Source organism: Palaemon carinicauda, chromosome 4, assembly GCF_036898095.1.
Source record: "Palaemon carinicauda isolate YSFRI2023 chromosome 4, ASM3689809v2, whole genome shotgun sequence".
Taxonomy (NCBI): domain Eukaryota; kingdom Metazoa; phylum Arthropoda; class Malacostraca; order Decapoda; family Palaemonidae; genus Palaemon; species Palaemon carinicauda.
The window spans coordinates 101,454,271-101,468,633 of NC_090728.1; the positions used below are offsets into that span (position 1 = coordinate 101,454,271).

The 14,363-nt window shown below is 38.0% G+C and overlaps 1 protein-coding gene across 1 annotated transcript in view; it reads left to right on the top strand.

Annotated features, from left to right (window-relative positions):
• The window catches only part of LOC137640082 (T-complex protein 1 subunit gamma-like), a 37,217-nt gene extending 24,743 nt beyond the window's left edge, over window positions 1-12,474 (top strand). The window contains exons 8-10 of the mRNA XM_068372536.1: window positions 2,069-2,341; window positions 11,244-11,438; window positions 12,132-12,474. Coding sequence (XP_068228637.1) covers window positions 2,069-2,341; window positions 11,244-11,438; window positions 12,132-12,236 — 573 coding nt within the window. The 3' untranslated portion in view covers window positions 12,237-12,474. The remainder of the gene's footprint in view (window positions 1-2,068; window positions 2,342-11,243; window positions 11,439-12,131) is intronic.
• Window positions 12,475-14,363: the final 1,889 nt, after the last annotated feature.

Consider the following 14,363-nt stretch of genomic DNA (forward strand, 5'->3'; position numbering starts at 1 on the left):
GTTTCAGGGAATCCTGGTTTTTGAAAGAGTTGCTGGGTATTGGGTCCTATGGTAGTTACAGGTCATATTCCAGTGTAAAAGTTATTTGTTTCTCAGTCTGGAATTATGCAGTATTGCAAAAGTTCTCTCCAGCTTTCAGTGTGAAGCCTTCAATTTAAGAAGATTTGAGGCTAGTCTTTTTTGGTCAGGATTTTTTATTTGCTTAATCTTTTTCCCACACTAATTGCTTAGTCTTTTTCCCACACTAACCTTCCTACATAGTGTGGAATTTAGCTATGTGATGAACCTCAGGTGAAATGCATGGAAGTAAATTTATATTTTAATAATGAAATTTATTTTCATACTCTTGTTGTTCACATAATTCCCCTTGCCTCCCCACTAATTATCAAGGTGAAATGGTTGTTTAATGATATACTGTCTTGTATACGGAAATAGTTTACCTATGCCATTCATTGCCATACACACCCTATTGTGAGTAGTATATAAGGGATTGAAGCTATTTAATTGGGGTAAAATGGGAAATTTTGTATGTATGACATATGTTGACAATAGCAAGTTTTGAATGAGAAGCCATTTGGCCCTCAGGTTAAAATGATTAAAAAGTCCAATTTAATCTTTTCATTTTCAGATAAACTGTACAGTTAATGACAGATATTTAGGTGTTCGTTTATTTTTTATTAAGTATTGGTTCAAGGGTTGAAGGAAATTCTTCCAACCTTAAGCTCACAATTTGATGTTACTTTGTAATCGGCCCTTATAGTGCCTGCACCCCTTACTCTACCAGTTCACGGTCCTCCTCATTGCTGAAGAATTGCTCCATGGTGCCAACTTACTCACCAAGTACTGGTAACCAATAACATTAAGGCAATATTAAATTCTAGAATAGATTAGCAGAAAATGTTTGAAAAAACTGCCCCCTATTCTAAAATGTTTTAAGGGCCTCGACTCACGACCTCTGCTTGGAATTTTGGAAATTCACATTATTGCAATTTTGCTAGAACATCTATATTTCGTGTTTCAAATAGTCCTTTTTTTAATGAAAATTTGTTTTATGGCTAAAACATTAATTTTTTATATTTATGCAAGCACATTCGCTCTCTTACGCAACCCTTGTCTGACCAGGGCATGTACTTATTTACTTTTCCGTTGAGAAATTAAAGGAAAGATTAATTCAAGTATCCCATAAACTTCAAGAGTGTAATTGTCTGTGATTAGCTCAGAAAGAGAAGATAGATTCTTCTCTCGATAGTGCCGTAAGTAAACGTTTGATGTGTGTTTCTCCAAGATACATTGATCGTTTATGTATTTAAAGTTCTTATGTTATGGTTATGCTGAAATATGCATAGAGTGTCGACGATAACGAAATTTGCTTAATGTGTAAAATTTACCCAGAAAATTAAGCAGACGACAATGTGTTAGGCTAGCAACATCTTGCTCATGTGTCGGCATTGGATACATGTAGCATATGTATTTCTTGATTTGAGGAAAGGGATTCACCACTGATTAATAAGTAACCCTGAAATATAATGAATATTTCATTATGATCCCCAGTGGTGAGGTTAAATTAATTTTAAAAGCTCATACTTGTGCATACTAAAGTGTAATAAACCAATCTACAAAAAAAAAAAAAAATAAAAAAAAAAACTTTGAAAGCCAATTTCTCAAAACATGAAGTCTTCTGAGAAAAATAACTAATACTTTCTTAAATATTGATCGGTTTTCTGTCATTCACACATGAAAAATAGGGAATTTTATAGCCTACAATCAATATGTCCAGTTAAAAAGAAAAACATCCATATGAAAATTTCCTTTGAAATTGATTTCTATGCGTTGATAGAATGATACATATAAAAAAGTTTTGAGCTAAGAAAATTTTGTATGTACCACATTAGCATAGAATTATCTTTCAAATGGTTAAGCATTTTATTACTGTACAGTATTGGGTAATTTTTAATAAATAAGGTGACAGTGCCAAGTGTTCATTTAATATTGGCATCTTATGTATTTAATGCTATTCCATGCACACAATTTATGAATTATATGTAATTTAAATAAATTATTATTTCAGATAGGGGATGAGTATTTCACATTTATAACTGAATGCAAAGACCCCAAAGCCTGTACAATTCTTTTGCGTGGTCCCAGCAAAGATATCCTTAATGAAGTTGAGCGAAATCTACACGATGCTCTGGGGGTAGCACGCAACCTTGTGGTAGAGCCCAAGCTTGTCCTTGGAGGTGGTGCAGTGGAAATGGCTTTGTCTCACATACTTCAAGAAAAGGCCAAGTCGGTTTCTGGAGTTAAACAGTGGCCCTACTCTGCTCTTGGACAAGCTTTAGAGGTATTTGTTTTTATATTTTTTGTTGGTAGTGGTGTTATAATCCAAAATAATTATTATAAAAGTTTAAAAATGTTGATTAGACGATTAAAAGTCATTAGGCATAGCAGTATCAAGTACTTCTTTTAGTCATTTGTAACCATAGATAGCTAAAACATTTTTACAGTACAGTTTTCAGTATCAGACTAATTAATATACGCTGGTATGGTTATTCAATAAGGTTTTTTTCAACTTACATTCCTGTACTATTTTTTTATAATTGGGAAAAATATAAGAATCCTACATTGCAGGTATTCATCAATGTGTTTATTTTGGTGGCGGGGGGGCATAAAAAACAATTAGAATAGCGCCAACGTTATCCCTGCGTGTCGTAAGAGGCGACTAAAAGGGACGGGACGAGGGGGCTGGGAACCCCCTCTCCTGTATAAAAATCCTACGAGGCATCAATAAAGAGATGGAGCTGGGGGGGAGAGTGACTGCTCCCCGCACTCTAGTTAGTTTCATTTGTTGATGTCGGCTACCCCCCAAAATTGGGGGAAGTGCCTTTGGTATATGTATGATGTATTTTGGTATTGGTTGGAAATTTGTAATATTTTGTTGATTTTTTTTAGCACATATTCACCTCTAGAATGTATTTCATGTTATTCCATGGAGTATACTCTCAACTAGACAATATTATCATCATCATCGTGATCATTACTAGCTAAGTTATACCACTAGTTGGAAAAGCAGGATTGCAAAATCCAAAGGGCTCCCACAGGGGAAATAGCCCAGGGAGTAAAGTAAATAAACTATATATGTGAAATAATAATAAAATGAAATATTTATAAAATATAAGATCAGTAATATTAGAATAGATCTGTCATATACAAACAATGAAAAGAATTGTCAACATGTTCAACATGAAAACTTTTACTACACGTTTGAACTTCTGAAGTTTCTCAGATTCAGTGCCTAATTAAGATTATTATTCCACAATCAGGTCAAATCAGTGCCTGATTAAGATTATTATTCCACAATCAGGTCAAATCAGTGCCTGATTAAGATTATTATTCCACAATCAGGTCAAATCAGTGCCTGATTAAGATTATTATTCCACAATCAGGTCAAATCAGTGCCTGATTAAGATTATTATTCCACAATCAGGTCAAATCAGTGCCTGATCAAGATGATTATTCAACAATCATGTCACAGCTCGAATTAAACTTCTAGAATTCCGTGTAGCATTGAGCATTATGGTGAAGAAGGCAAAACTGCTAGAATTACTGCATTACTAGTAATACATACAGGATGGTATAGTCCGACATCTGAATGCAAAGGGTTGTCAGAATTATGAGAAATCTTATGCAACATGTATAATGATCAGGAATAAGAAATTTCATCATCATCATCATCATCATCTTACTATGCCTATTGACGCACAGGGCCTCGATTAGATATCGCCAGTCGTCTCTATCTTGAGCTTTTAATTCAATACTTCTCCATTCATCATCTCTCCTACTTCGCACTTCATAGTGCTCAGCCATGTAGGACTGAGTCTTCAAACTTATCTAATGCCGTGTGGAGCTCAGCTGAACGTTTGGTGAACTAATCTCTCTTGGGGGTGCTAACCTAAGAAATTTAATAAAATGCAAATTATTGTTCAATAAATTACGATGAGAATCAGCAGCTGAAGACCAGACAGTAGAACAATACAGTTATGCCTCCCAACACAAAATTAATTGGTTCATTAAGGGCTTTCGTGAAGTGATTTTTTCGTGTAGTGAGTCACCTTTTACGTGTAAATAGCCTAACTTGTTCCAGACCCTAGAAAAACACCACATTAAATGATTATAAAAATGATATTCGGCCCTAAATGTGCTAAATATATGAAAAGTACTGTATTTTGATCATTTGATAATAAATTAATGTTAATATTTTGAAAAAGAAGTGTTTAATTAGAGCAAACTGTGAAAATAGTTACAAAAATGTGGAACCTTACCTCTTGAGTAAGGCGATGTCGGAGAGCTAAGTGTGGGGCGGTAGAGGAGCATGAAAATGGCGGAAAACTTCTACATACAAGTGGCAGAAAACGTAAATGCTTAACTTTACAAAACAGATTTATAAATGACAGAAAACATTAACACTCAATTTTAGGAAACGTCTACATACAAGTGGCAGAAAACGTAAACACTTTACTTTACAAAACAGATTTATAAATGACAGAAAACATTAACACTTAATCTTAAGAAACGCATCTACAAATGGTAGGAAATATCAACACAACTTTACGATAAACTTAAAATAAAAAAAATTTTTTTCCTTTATCTATTTTTTTTCTACTTTACATTTTCTATTTTCTAAATTTAATTACACTATGTATTTTCTTCATCACTGCCACTTTTCTTTCGTTTTTTAGCTGGCGCTTGGTCTGCTTCTACCAAAGGCCTCTTACTAAAATAATTGTCCAAAGAAGCTTGTTTCTGCCTGCTTCTTAAAATTTTCCTGAAATAACTCGGGCAAACTTCATTACAGTACTCAAGCGCGCACGACCTGTGAGAATTTTTTCTGGGTGTGTCTTTTCCACGAGAGTCACCATTTTAAAGTAGCCATCTAGACCCTCTTTAATTTCTGCGGTTGTCAGTGGGTCATCCTCTTCCCCCCAGACCCATGGATTTCTCGGGTGTAACGCTCTCGGCAACTTCAGATTGAGCATCAGGTTCAGGATCGTCAACATTTTCGGAATTGTCTTCAGTTTGGTCTACGTGGAAGCCCTCGAAATTCATGCGGAGACAGCATCAGGCCACAGCTTCTTCCAAGCAGAGTTCAAGGTGTGCCTCGAAACCACCTGCCAAGCTTGATCGATCATTTTGAGGCATATGACAATATCAAAATGCTCCTTCCAAAATTGACGAAGGGTGAGGTTTGTACTCTCAATGATTTCCAAACATCTCTTGAAGAGCTATTTCGTGTAGAGTTTCTTTAAGTTGGAAATCACTTGCTGGTCCATGGGCTGGAGGAGGGGGTGGTGTTCGGTGGAAGATAGAGAATCTTGACGAAGGAATATTGTGGTGCAATATCTTCATGGAGGGAAGGGGGGTGAGCAGGGGCATTGTCCAGTACCAGCAGGCATTTCATAGGGAGGCGCCTCTTTTCCAAATGCTTTTTCACAGTCGGGCCAAAACAAATATTTATCCTCTCGATAAACAATTGTCTTGTTACCCAGGCTTTTTCATTAGCCCTCCACAACACGTTTAGATGTTCCTTAGTGACTTTGTGGGTCTTGAAGGCTCGAGGAGTATCGGAGTGATACACCAGCAGGGGTTTCACCTTGCAATCCCCACTGGCATTTGCACTCTGGTAAGCCTATCCTTCATAGGCTTATGCCCAGGTAGCGTCTTTTCTTCTGCTGTGATGTACGTTCGACGAGACATTTTTTTTTTTCCAAAAAAGCCCAGTCTCGTCGCAATTGAAGACTTGCTGGGGACTGTAGCCTTCCCGGACAGTCAGCTCGTCGAAGGTCTTAACAAAGGTTTCGGCCGCTTTCGTGTCCAAGCTTGCAGCCTCCCCATGACGCACCAACGAATGAATGCCTGAGCTCTCAAATTTTTCAAACCACCCACGAGAAGCCTTGAACTCTTGGGGTTCCTGCTTTGATGTTCCTTCTCCTGCGTCAGCTTCGGCCTGAGCATGCACGAGATCACTGAAAATGGCGCTGGCTTTCTGGCAGATTATCACTTGGTGATAGTGTCTCCAGCCATTTCTTTGTCCTTTATCCAGACAAGCAGTAGTCTCTCCAACTCATCATGGAGGTGGCTCCTCTTGCTGGAGAAAACAGTCACACCCTTAGAAGGTGTTGCTGCTTTGATAGCTTCCTTCTGCTTCAGGATCGTTCCTATCGTAGATGGATTTCGGCCATATTCCGTCGCGAGCACACTTAACCGCATGCCGGCTTCGTATTTCTTGATTTTTTCCATCTTCATCTCCATGGAAAGCATCATCCTCTTCTTTCCTTTAACATCATTGACTTTCTTGGGACCCATGGCGAATGATGTATCGTAGGATCACACACGATAACAGTACATACAGTAAAATTATTACGAAAGTAAAATCACAAACGAATAGACAGGAACGCCAGTGCGTAGATGCACGATGGGATACAGTACAGTACAGTAGATGTCGACCAATAGGAGAGCAGGATCTCATGGTGGTAACTAGCATCCAAGTAGGGAGATAACCAATGGGAACGCAGGAGGATGGTAGCGAGTTTACGGGCTGGCGGCGCGCAAATTTTAAAATTTGTCTCGGATACGGTTGGGCTCCCGCTCCATACTGCCTTTCGTTGTCTGAAACATTTTTCGTGATAGTCGTAAAATTCTTAGCATTTCCTTTCGTGAAGTGAAAGTTTCGTAAGCCGATTCTTTCGTAGCTAGAGTTTGACTTTACTCGAAACAAGGTAGAATTACAGAATTAAAACATTTCTTCAAGATGGGTTGATAATATTAAAAGACTATGTAAGCCAATTTTTTGTCCAATTGAAAAAGCCACATTCGGAATGTCTCAAAAGTAAATATGCAGTCAAGAATTGACTAAAATTTTAAAGGAGTTGTATATAGTTGAAGAAACAATTATAAATACAGAAATCTGGATGTTGAGTAGCCAAATCATATTTTAAGAACAGTAATTTGGTCAGTCTCGTTCAAGTAAAGTAAGAGAACAGCTAAAAGTAAAAGGCAGAATACAATGCATTTGGAGTCAAAGAAAGTTGCAAAGAACCCTTTTGTAACTTCAATTCACAGTACTAGGCACCAGTGCAAGACCATTTGGCCCATATTCCATAAATCCATTCCACCTGGCATATGCTATATAGTACCCCTTCTCTGGGATTATATCATGATTATATTTTAACCCAGGTTGGCAGTGGTATTTGAAAGAAAACCATCCTTTTGCTTTGGCCAGGTAGCTGCATTTACTTTCAGTAACACACATACATATACCAATGCACTTCCCCCAATTTTTGGGAGTACCCGATATCAAAAAAAAAAAAAAGGGGGGGGGGGGACCAGTCCTCTCTACGTTCCTCCCAGCCTGTCTAAGGACTCAACCGAGTTCGGCTGGTACTGTTAGGGTGCCACAGCCCACCCTCCCTCGTCATCCACCACAGATGATCTTCATAACTCTGAATCCCCTACTGCTGCTACCTCCACGGTCATCCAAGACGACTGTAGGAAGCAGCAGGACCTACCGGAACTGCGTCACAATCGCTCGCCATTCATTCCTATTTCCAGCACGCTCTCTTGCTTCTCTCACGTCAGTCCTCCTATCACTCAAAGCTTTCTTCACTCCATCCATCCTCCCAAACCTTGGCCTTCCTCTTGTACTTCTCCCATCAACTTTTGCATTCATCACCATCAGCAGATAGCCATTTTCCATTCTCTCAACATGGCCAAACCACCTCAACACATTCATATCCACTCTATCTGCTGACTCATTTCTTACATCCGTTCTCACCCTCACTACTTCTCTCCTAGCCCTATCTACTCAAGATACACCAGCCATACTCCTCAGACACTTCATCTCAAACACATTTAATTTGTCTTTCTCCGTCACTTTCATTCCCCACAACTCTGATCCATACATCACAGCTGGTACAATCACTTTCTCATACAGAACTCTCTTTACATTCATGCCCATCCCTCTATTCTTTACCATTCCTTTCACTGCCCCCAACACTTTGCATCTTTCACTCACTCACTGATGTACATCTACTGCAACAACAGACCCCAAGTACTTGAACTGATCCACCTCTTCAAGTAACTCTCCATTCAACATGACATTCAATCACGCACCACCTTCCCTTCTCGTACATCTCATAACCTTACTCTTAGCCACATTAACTCTCAACTTCCTTCTCTCACATACCCTTCCAAATTCTGTCACTAATCGGCCAAGCTTCTCTTTCGAGTCTGCAACCAGTACAGTATCATCCGCAAACAGTAACTGATTTACCTCCCATTCGTGATCATTCTCGTCTATCAGTTTCAATCCTTGTCCAAGCACTCGAGCATTCACCTCTCTCACTGCTCCATCAACATACAAGTTAAACAACCATGGCGACATCACTTCATTTCCTAATCTAACACATGTTTTACTACCTTTGTAGAAACTTTTCACTGCTTGTAATAACCTTCCACCAATTCCATATAACCTCATCTCATTCCACATCGCTTCCCTATCAACTCTTATCATACGCTTTCTCCAGATACATAAACGCAACATACACCTCCTTACCTTTTGCTAAATATTTCTTGCATATCTGCCTAACTGTAAAAATCTGATTCATACATCCCCTACCTCTTCAAAAACCACCCTGTACTTCTAAGATTGCATTCTCTGTTTTATCCTTAATCCTATTAATCAGTACTCTACCATACACTTTTCCAACCACGCTGAACAAACTAATACCCCTTGAATTACAACACTCATGCACATCTCCCTTACCCTTATATAGTGGTACAATACACGCACAAACCCGATCTACTGGTACCATTGACAAAATAAAACACATTTAACAATCTCACCAACTATTCAAGTTCAGTCACACCCCCTTCCTTCAACATCTCGGCTCTCACACCATCCATACCAGGTGCTTTTCCTACTCTCGTTTCATCTAGTGCTCTCCTCACTTCCTCTCTTGTAATCTCTCATTCTCCTCTCCCATCACTGGCACCTCAACACCTGGAACAGCAATTATATCTGCCTCCCTATTACCCTCAACATTCAGTAAACTTTCAAAATATTCCGCCCACCTTTTCCTTGCCTCCTCTCTTTTTAACAACCTTCCATTTCCATCTTTCACTGTCTCTTCAATTCTCGAACCAGCCTTCCTTACTCTCTTCACTTTTTTCCAAAACTACTACATATCCTCTTCATATGAACGACCCAGCCCCTGACCCCACCTCAGGTCAGCCGCCCTCTTTGCCTCGGTAACCTTGCTCTTTACTTCCACATTTTGTTCTATATCTTTCATACTTTTCTACTCTATTACTCTGCAGCCATTCTTCAAATGCCCTCTTTTTCTCTTCCACTTTTACCTTCACTCCTTCATTCCACCATTCACTATCCTTCCTCACATTGCCTCCAACAAACTTCTTGCCATACACATCACTTGCAATCCCAACATAATGTTCTTTTACTAACTTCCACTTCTAAATTACCAGTTTCTCTTACTTTCACTCTGTCATATGCCATTTTCACCCTTTTTTTATATTCACTTTTTACGTCTGGTTTTATTAACTCTTCAACCCTTACTAGCTCCCTTTTACATCCCCCCACTCTATTCCCCCACTCTTTTGCTTCAACTAATTTTCCTTCCACCAAAACATGATCAGACATACCGTTAGCCATACCCCTAAACGCGTGCACGTCTTTCAATCTTCCAAACATTCTTTTAGTTATCAACACATAGTCCATTAAAGCCCCTTCTACCACTCTTCCATTTGCCACTCTTACTCATGTATACTTGTTTTTATCTTTCTTTTTGAGAAAGCTAAAATTTATCACCATCTCTTGCTCAACACACTTCTACCAGTCTCTCACCACTCTTGTTTTCACCTGGTACACCATACTTCCCAATGACACCTTCTACCTCTCCAGCGCCCACTCTAGCATTTAAATCACCCATGACAACTACATAATTCCTTCTACCCAGTCCTTCTACACACCTAGTTAATTCATTCCAGAACTCATTTCGCTCTTCTTCACTTTTCTCACTACCTGGCCCATACGCACTGACAAACGCCCAACATTCCCTTGCCAACCTAACCCATACCCACATTAACCTAGATATCTCCTTCCATTCCACTACTTTACCTGTCATCCATTCACTCAGCAACAAAGCCACACCCTCTCTCGCTCTTCCCCTTTCAATCCCAGACACTCTACCAGACATTTCACCAAACATCACTTCACCCTTTCCTTTTATCTTCGTCTCACACAAGGCCAACTCATCCATCCTTCTATTCCTAAACATACTTCCAATTTCACATCTTTTACTCTCTATCGTACTACATCCACGCACATTCAAACACCCCAAAACTAGAGTGCGGGGAGCAGTCACTCTCCCCCCCAGCTCCATCTCTTTGTTGATGTCTCACAGGATGTAGATACAGGAGAGGGGGTTCCCAGCCCCCTCGTCCCGTCCCTTTTAGTCGCCTCTTACGACACGCAGGGATAACGTTGGCGCTATTCTAATTTTTATATGCCCCCGCGGCCACAGGGGGCATTTTATAAACAAAATAATTTACATTATGAAACTCATTATTGTTATTATTACTGCCCTATTATTATTGTGAATGTATTTCACTTCAAGAAGTCAAGGCTGGACTCCATTCCCCAAGCCCATAAGGAGATTTGTATCATCTGAAGGCATTATTAAAGGGTGTGCAATATCCCTTCAGCCCTAAAATCTCCAAATTGATTTTTTTGCTTTCTACTTTTCCTCTATTCCAATTACATTTCCATTTTACTTTCCAGCTACTTATTAAAGTGTACATTACATTGTGCAAAAGTTAGGATTTGCCTCACTTTCACTTTGGCACTAAATGGCCTACCCGGCCCCTGCACTGCTCAGTATTACCCAAATTTCATAACTCGAATCATCCTGAAATTATTCCCCCTGACGATATTAACCTTAATTGCCAACTTTTGCTATAAGGTTTTATTGAATTTGTAAATAAGGTTGGTTTGTTACATTGTAACATTTTGAGACTTACGGTGCTTGATAATGTTGTATTATGGTTGTAAAAAATTATTGTAATTTGATAGTACACTAGCAGTTGGTTGTTTGCTTTCCTAGAATTATGATTATCTTCCAATGAAAGTACATGGTATGTCATACTTATTTTCATTTTCCATTTATTTCTAGGTCATCCCAAGAACTCTTGCACAAAACTGCGGTGCCAACATCATCAGACTGTTAACAAACTTGCGTGCAAAGCATGCCAATGGGGAGACATTCTGGGGTGTGGATGGAGAGAGTGGACAAATGACAGACATGAGGACCATCAAAATTTGGGAGCCACTGACTGTAAAGCTGCAAGTTTACAAGACTGCTGTTGAGGTAATGAGAGTTTTTTGTGGTAATGATTTCTTTCAGAGAGATTGCTGTATCTGTTCCATTCGATTAATTAAAATCTATATACATACCAGTTGCTATTCACATTTCTGGTGCACAAATAAAGAGTACTAGACCTATGATTACTTCTAGTTAAAGTTGGTCACCAATTTTAGTTCAGTTAAGGATTTTCTCTTCTGTTACTTTTGATTTTTTGATCCAAAAAGGTTTTTGACCTGTTCAAAAGATTTTCTTTCAGTTGTTTTGCTTCATTGGTAGTGCCGTCAGTGCACCTCCAACAGTGCACTGTAGGCATTAGTCGAGTCTTTGCAGTGTTGCCGCTCCCCTTGCTTTATATCCATCTACTTTACCTCCATTCTTGCGTTTTCTAACCTTTTCAAACTTTTAACACTTACGTGTAACTAATGCTTTAGTGCAGATGCACTTGGGCAGTGAAATGTCCCAACAGGATTCAACACCTAGATCAATAAATGCAATCCATTGATATTTTATGTCTTTAGGGAAGGGATGAAATGACAACTTTCGTTGTCAGAGTATTATTTTTATATAAGGGTACTTGAGTATACTGGGTTATCAGTTAAAATTGCCTATTGTTTTATATTGAAAATCGTGATATGAATACATTGTAAAAGGAAATCCAATATAATCCAGAAATTGATAAATATTTATTTTTTTCAGACTGCTGTGTTGCTTCTTCGTATTGATGACATTGTTTCTGGCTCCAAAAAGAATAAAGGCGAGGGTAATCCAAAGGAAATGCAAGATGCTGGCCCAATGGACTAATTTGACAAATTCATTCTGCATTTGGATTTTGTAGAAACAAATTACTCGAAAATTGTTGCAATTAATTTATGGCCATCTGTCTCCGCTTTCTAATTCTGTTTTTCGCAAATACAACTAGATATGTTGTATTATGTTGGTAACATTCCTTCTACATAAATAAATAATACCATATTTTGTTTTTTTTACAATAAGTGAATATTTACATGAAATAAAAGCTTTATATGCTAAAAGTCTGAAAGTTTTATCTGTGGAATCCTTTCTTTTAACATTCATGTAAGCGTTGGTAATAATTTTCAAGTGCATATAATAGTAATCAGTGAACAAGGTAGAGGAGTAATTAAATTATTTAAAGGTAAAATGGAAAACTGGAGAATGAGAAGGCTCAGGGGAAAGTACGTAGGAATGTTAGTAAAGTGAAAAAATAACACTAAAATTGGTGTTGAAAGTATAGAAATGAAGTTTGTTTTAATAAAAAAAAAGACAGAGTTGTAGTTACAGACTATTTGCATTTTTTTTTTTTTTTTTTGCAAACAATGCTACAGGGAAAATCAATCGGATTTATATTCCAGCAAAGTATGTTACAGAATTTGACCCCAAACAAGCCAGATGAAAATTTTTGCAAAATAAAGAACATAAACTTACTACTGTACACTGAACTTTGAAACCAGATTGTATATCATAATATGATTAAAAACTGCAATATAGATTAGAACATGCTGTAAACAATTGTGATGAATTTATTTTTAAAAAATTCAAAGTTTTGTATACAGACTGCTGATTTCCTATCTTCCAAGTTGTCTTATTTTTTGCAAGTTAGCAAGAAGAGAGTTTTTACCTTTGGAGAATTTATGTTACTACATTTGATAGGTAGTAGGTTGGCCAAGGCACCAGCCACCTGTTGAGATACTACCGCTAGAGTTATTGGGTCCTTTGACTGGCCAGAGAGTACTACATTGGATCCCTCTCTCTGATTAAGGCTCATTATGTCTTTGCCTACACATACACAAATAGTCTGACCTATTCTTTCCATATTCTCCTGTCCTCATACACCTGAAAAGTTGACAACACTGAGATTACCAAACAATTCTTCTTTTCTCAAGAGGTTAACTACTGAAATTTTAATTGTTCAGTGGCTATTTTCCTCTAATGGTAGAAGAGAATAGCTATGGTAAGTGGCTCTATCTAGGAGAAGGACAGCCAAAATCAAACCATTGTTGGGTAGTGCCATAGCCTCTGTACTATGGCCTTCCACTGTCTTGGATTATTTCTCCTGTTCTTTTTTTTTATGTAAGATCTAATTTAATGTTTGTACTGTTCTTAGTATATTTATTTTGATTGCTTTTCCAATTTGGTTATAACTTAGCTTATAATAATAATAATGATAAATGTTTTAGTTGTAGCCCTAGCCCTGTCGATACCAGCCAATTTCCATAACTCCCATATGATGTAAAGGTTTTGAAAGTCTTTGGCAAAATGTCTAAATATGTGTCGAGTGTAATAATGTGTTCCCATAGTTTGCAATTTGGCTTTTACAGTTTTCATTGCTGTAAAGAAATTCCTTGTGGTCATGAAGTATGAATGATTGGCTTTGGTTTTAGGGCTGTCATTGACAGTTAATCATGAAACCCTTGTTTAGAAACTCAAAACAGTTTTGGAGTGGGTGGCTCTTTTCTCAGTATCATTACTGAATTTCTAAGTAAAAGGTCGCAAAATGAGTTGTTGATGGCCACCATAGTGAGTATGGGAATGTGATATCTGGTTTTCCACAGGGTAGTGTTCTCGGCCCATTACTTTTCATACTATATACACGACATGTGAAACTTCCTGACCACAATCAAGAGATTTCTATACAGTATTGGAGAATGTAAGGTCATCATCATGTGATCTAAGGCCTATACAAAAGCCAAATTGCAAACTAGGGAACAGAATTGCCTTCTGCAAACCTATTTAGACGTTCAAGTATCTCGGATAATGTGGGAGTAACGAAATTAGGAGATAATCAGTTGGACTTTAGCTACCACAAACACATTTACAGAGTGGAGTAACATTTCTGATTCTCCAACAAGTGTTAATAGCTCTTCATGCTAACTTGGGCAAAATAACATAACTTTGGAGCCAAGAAATCTG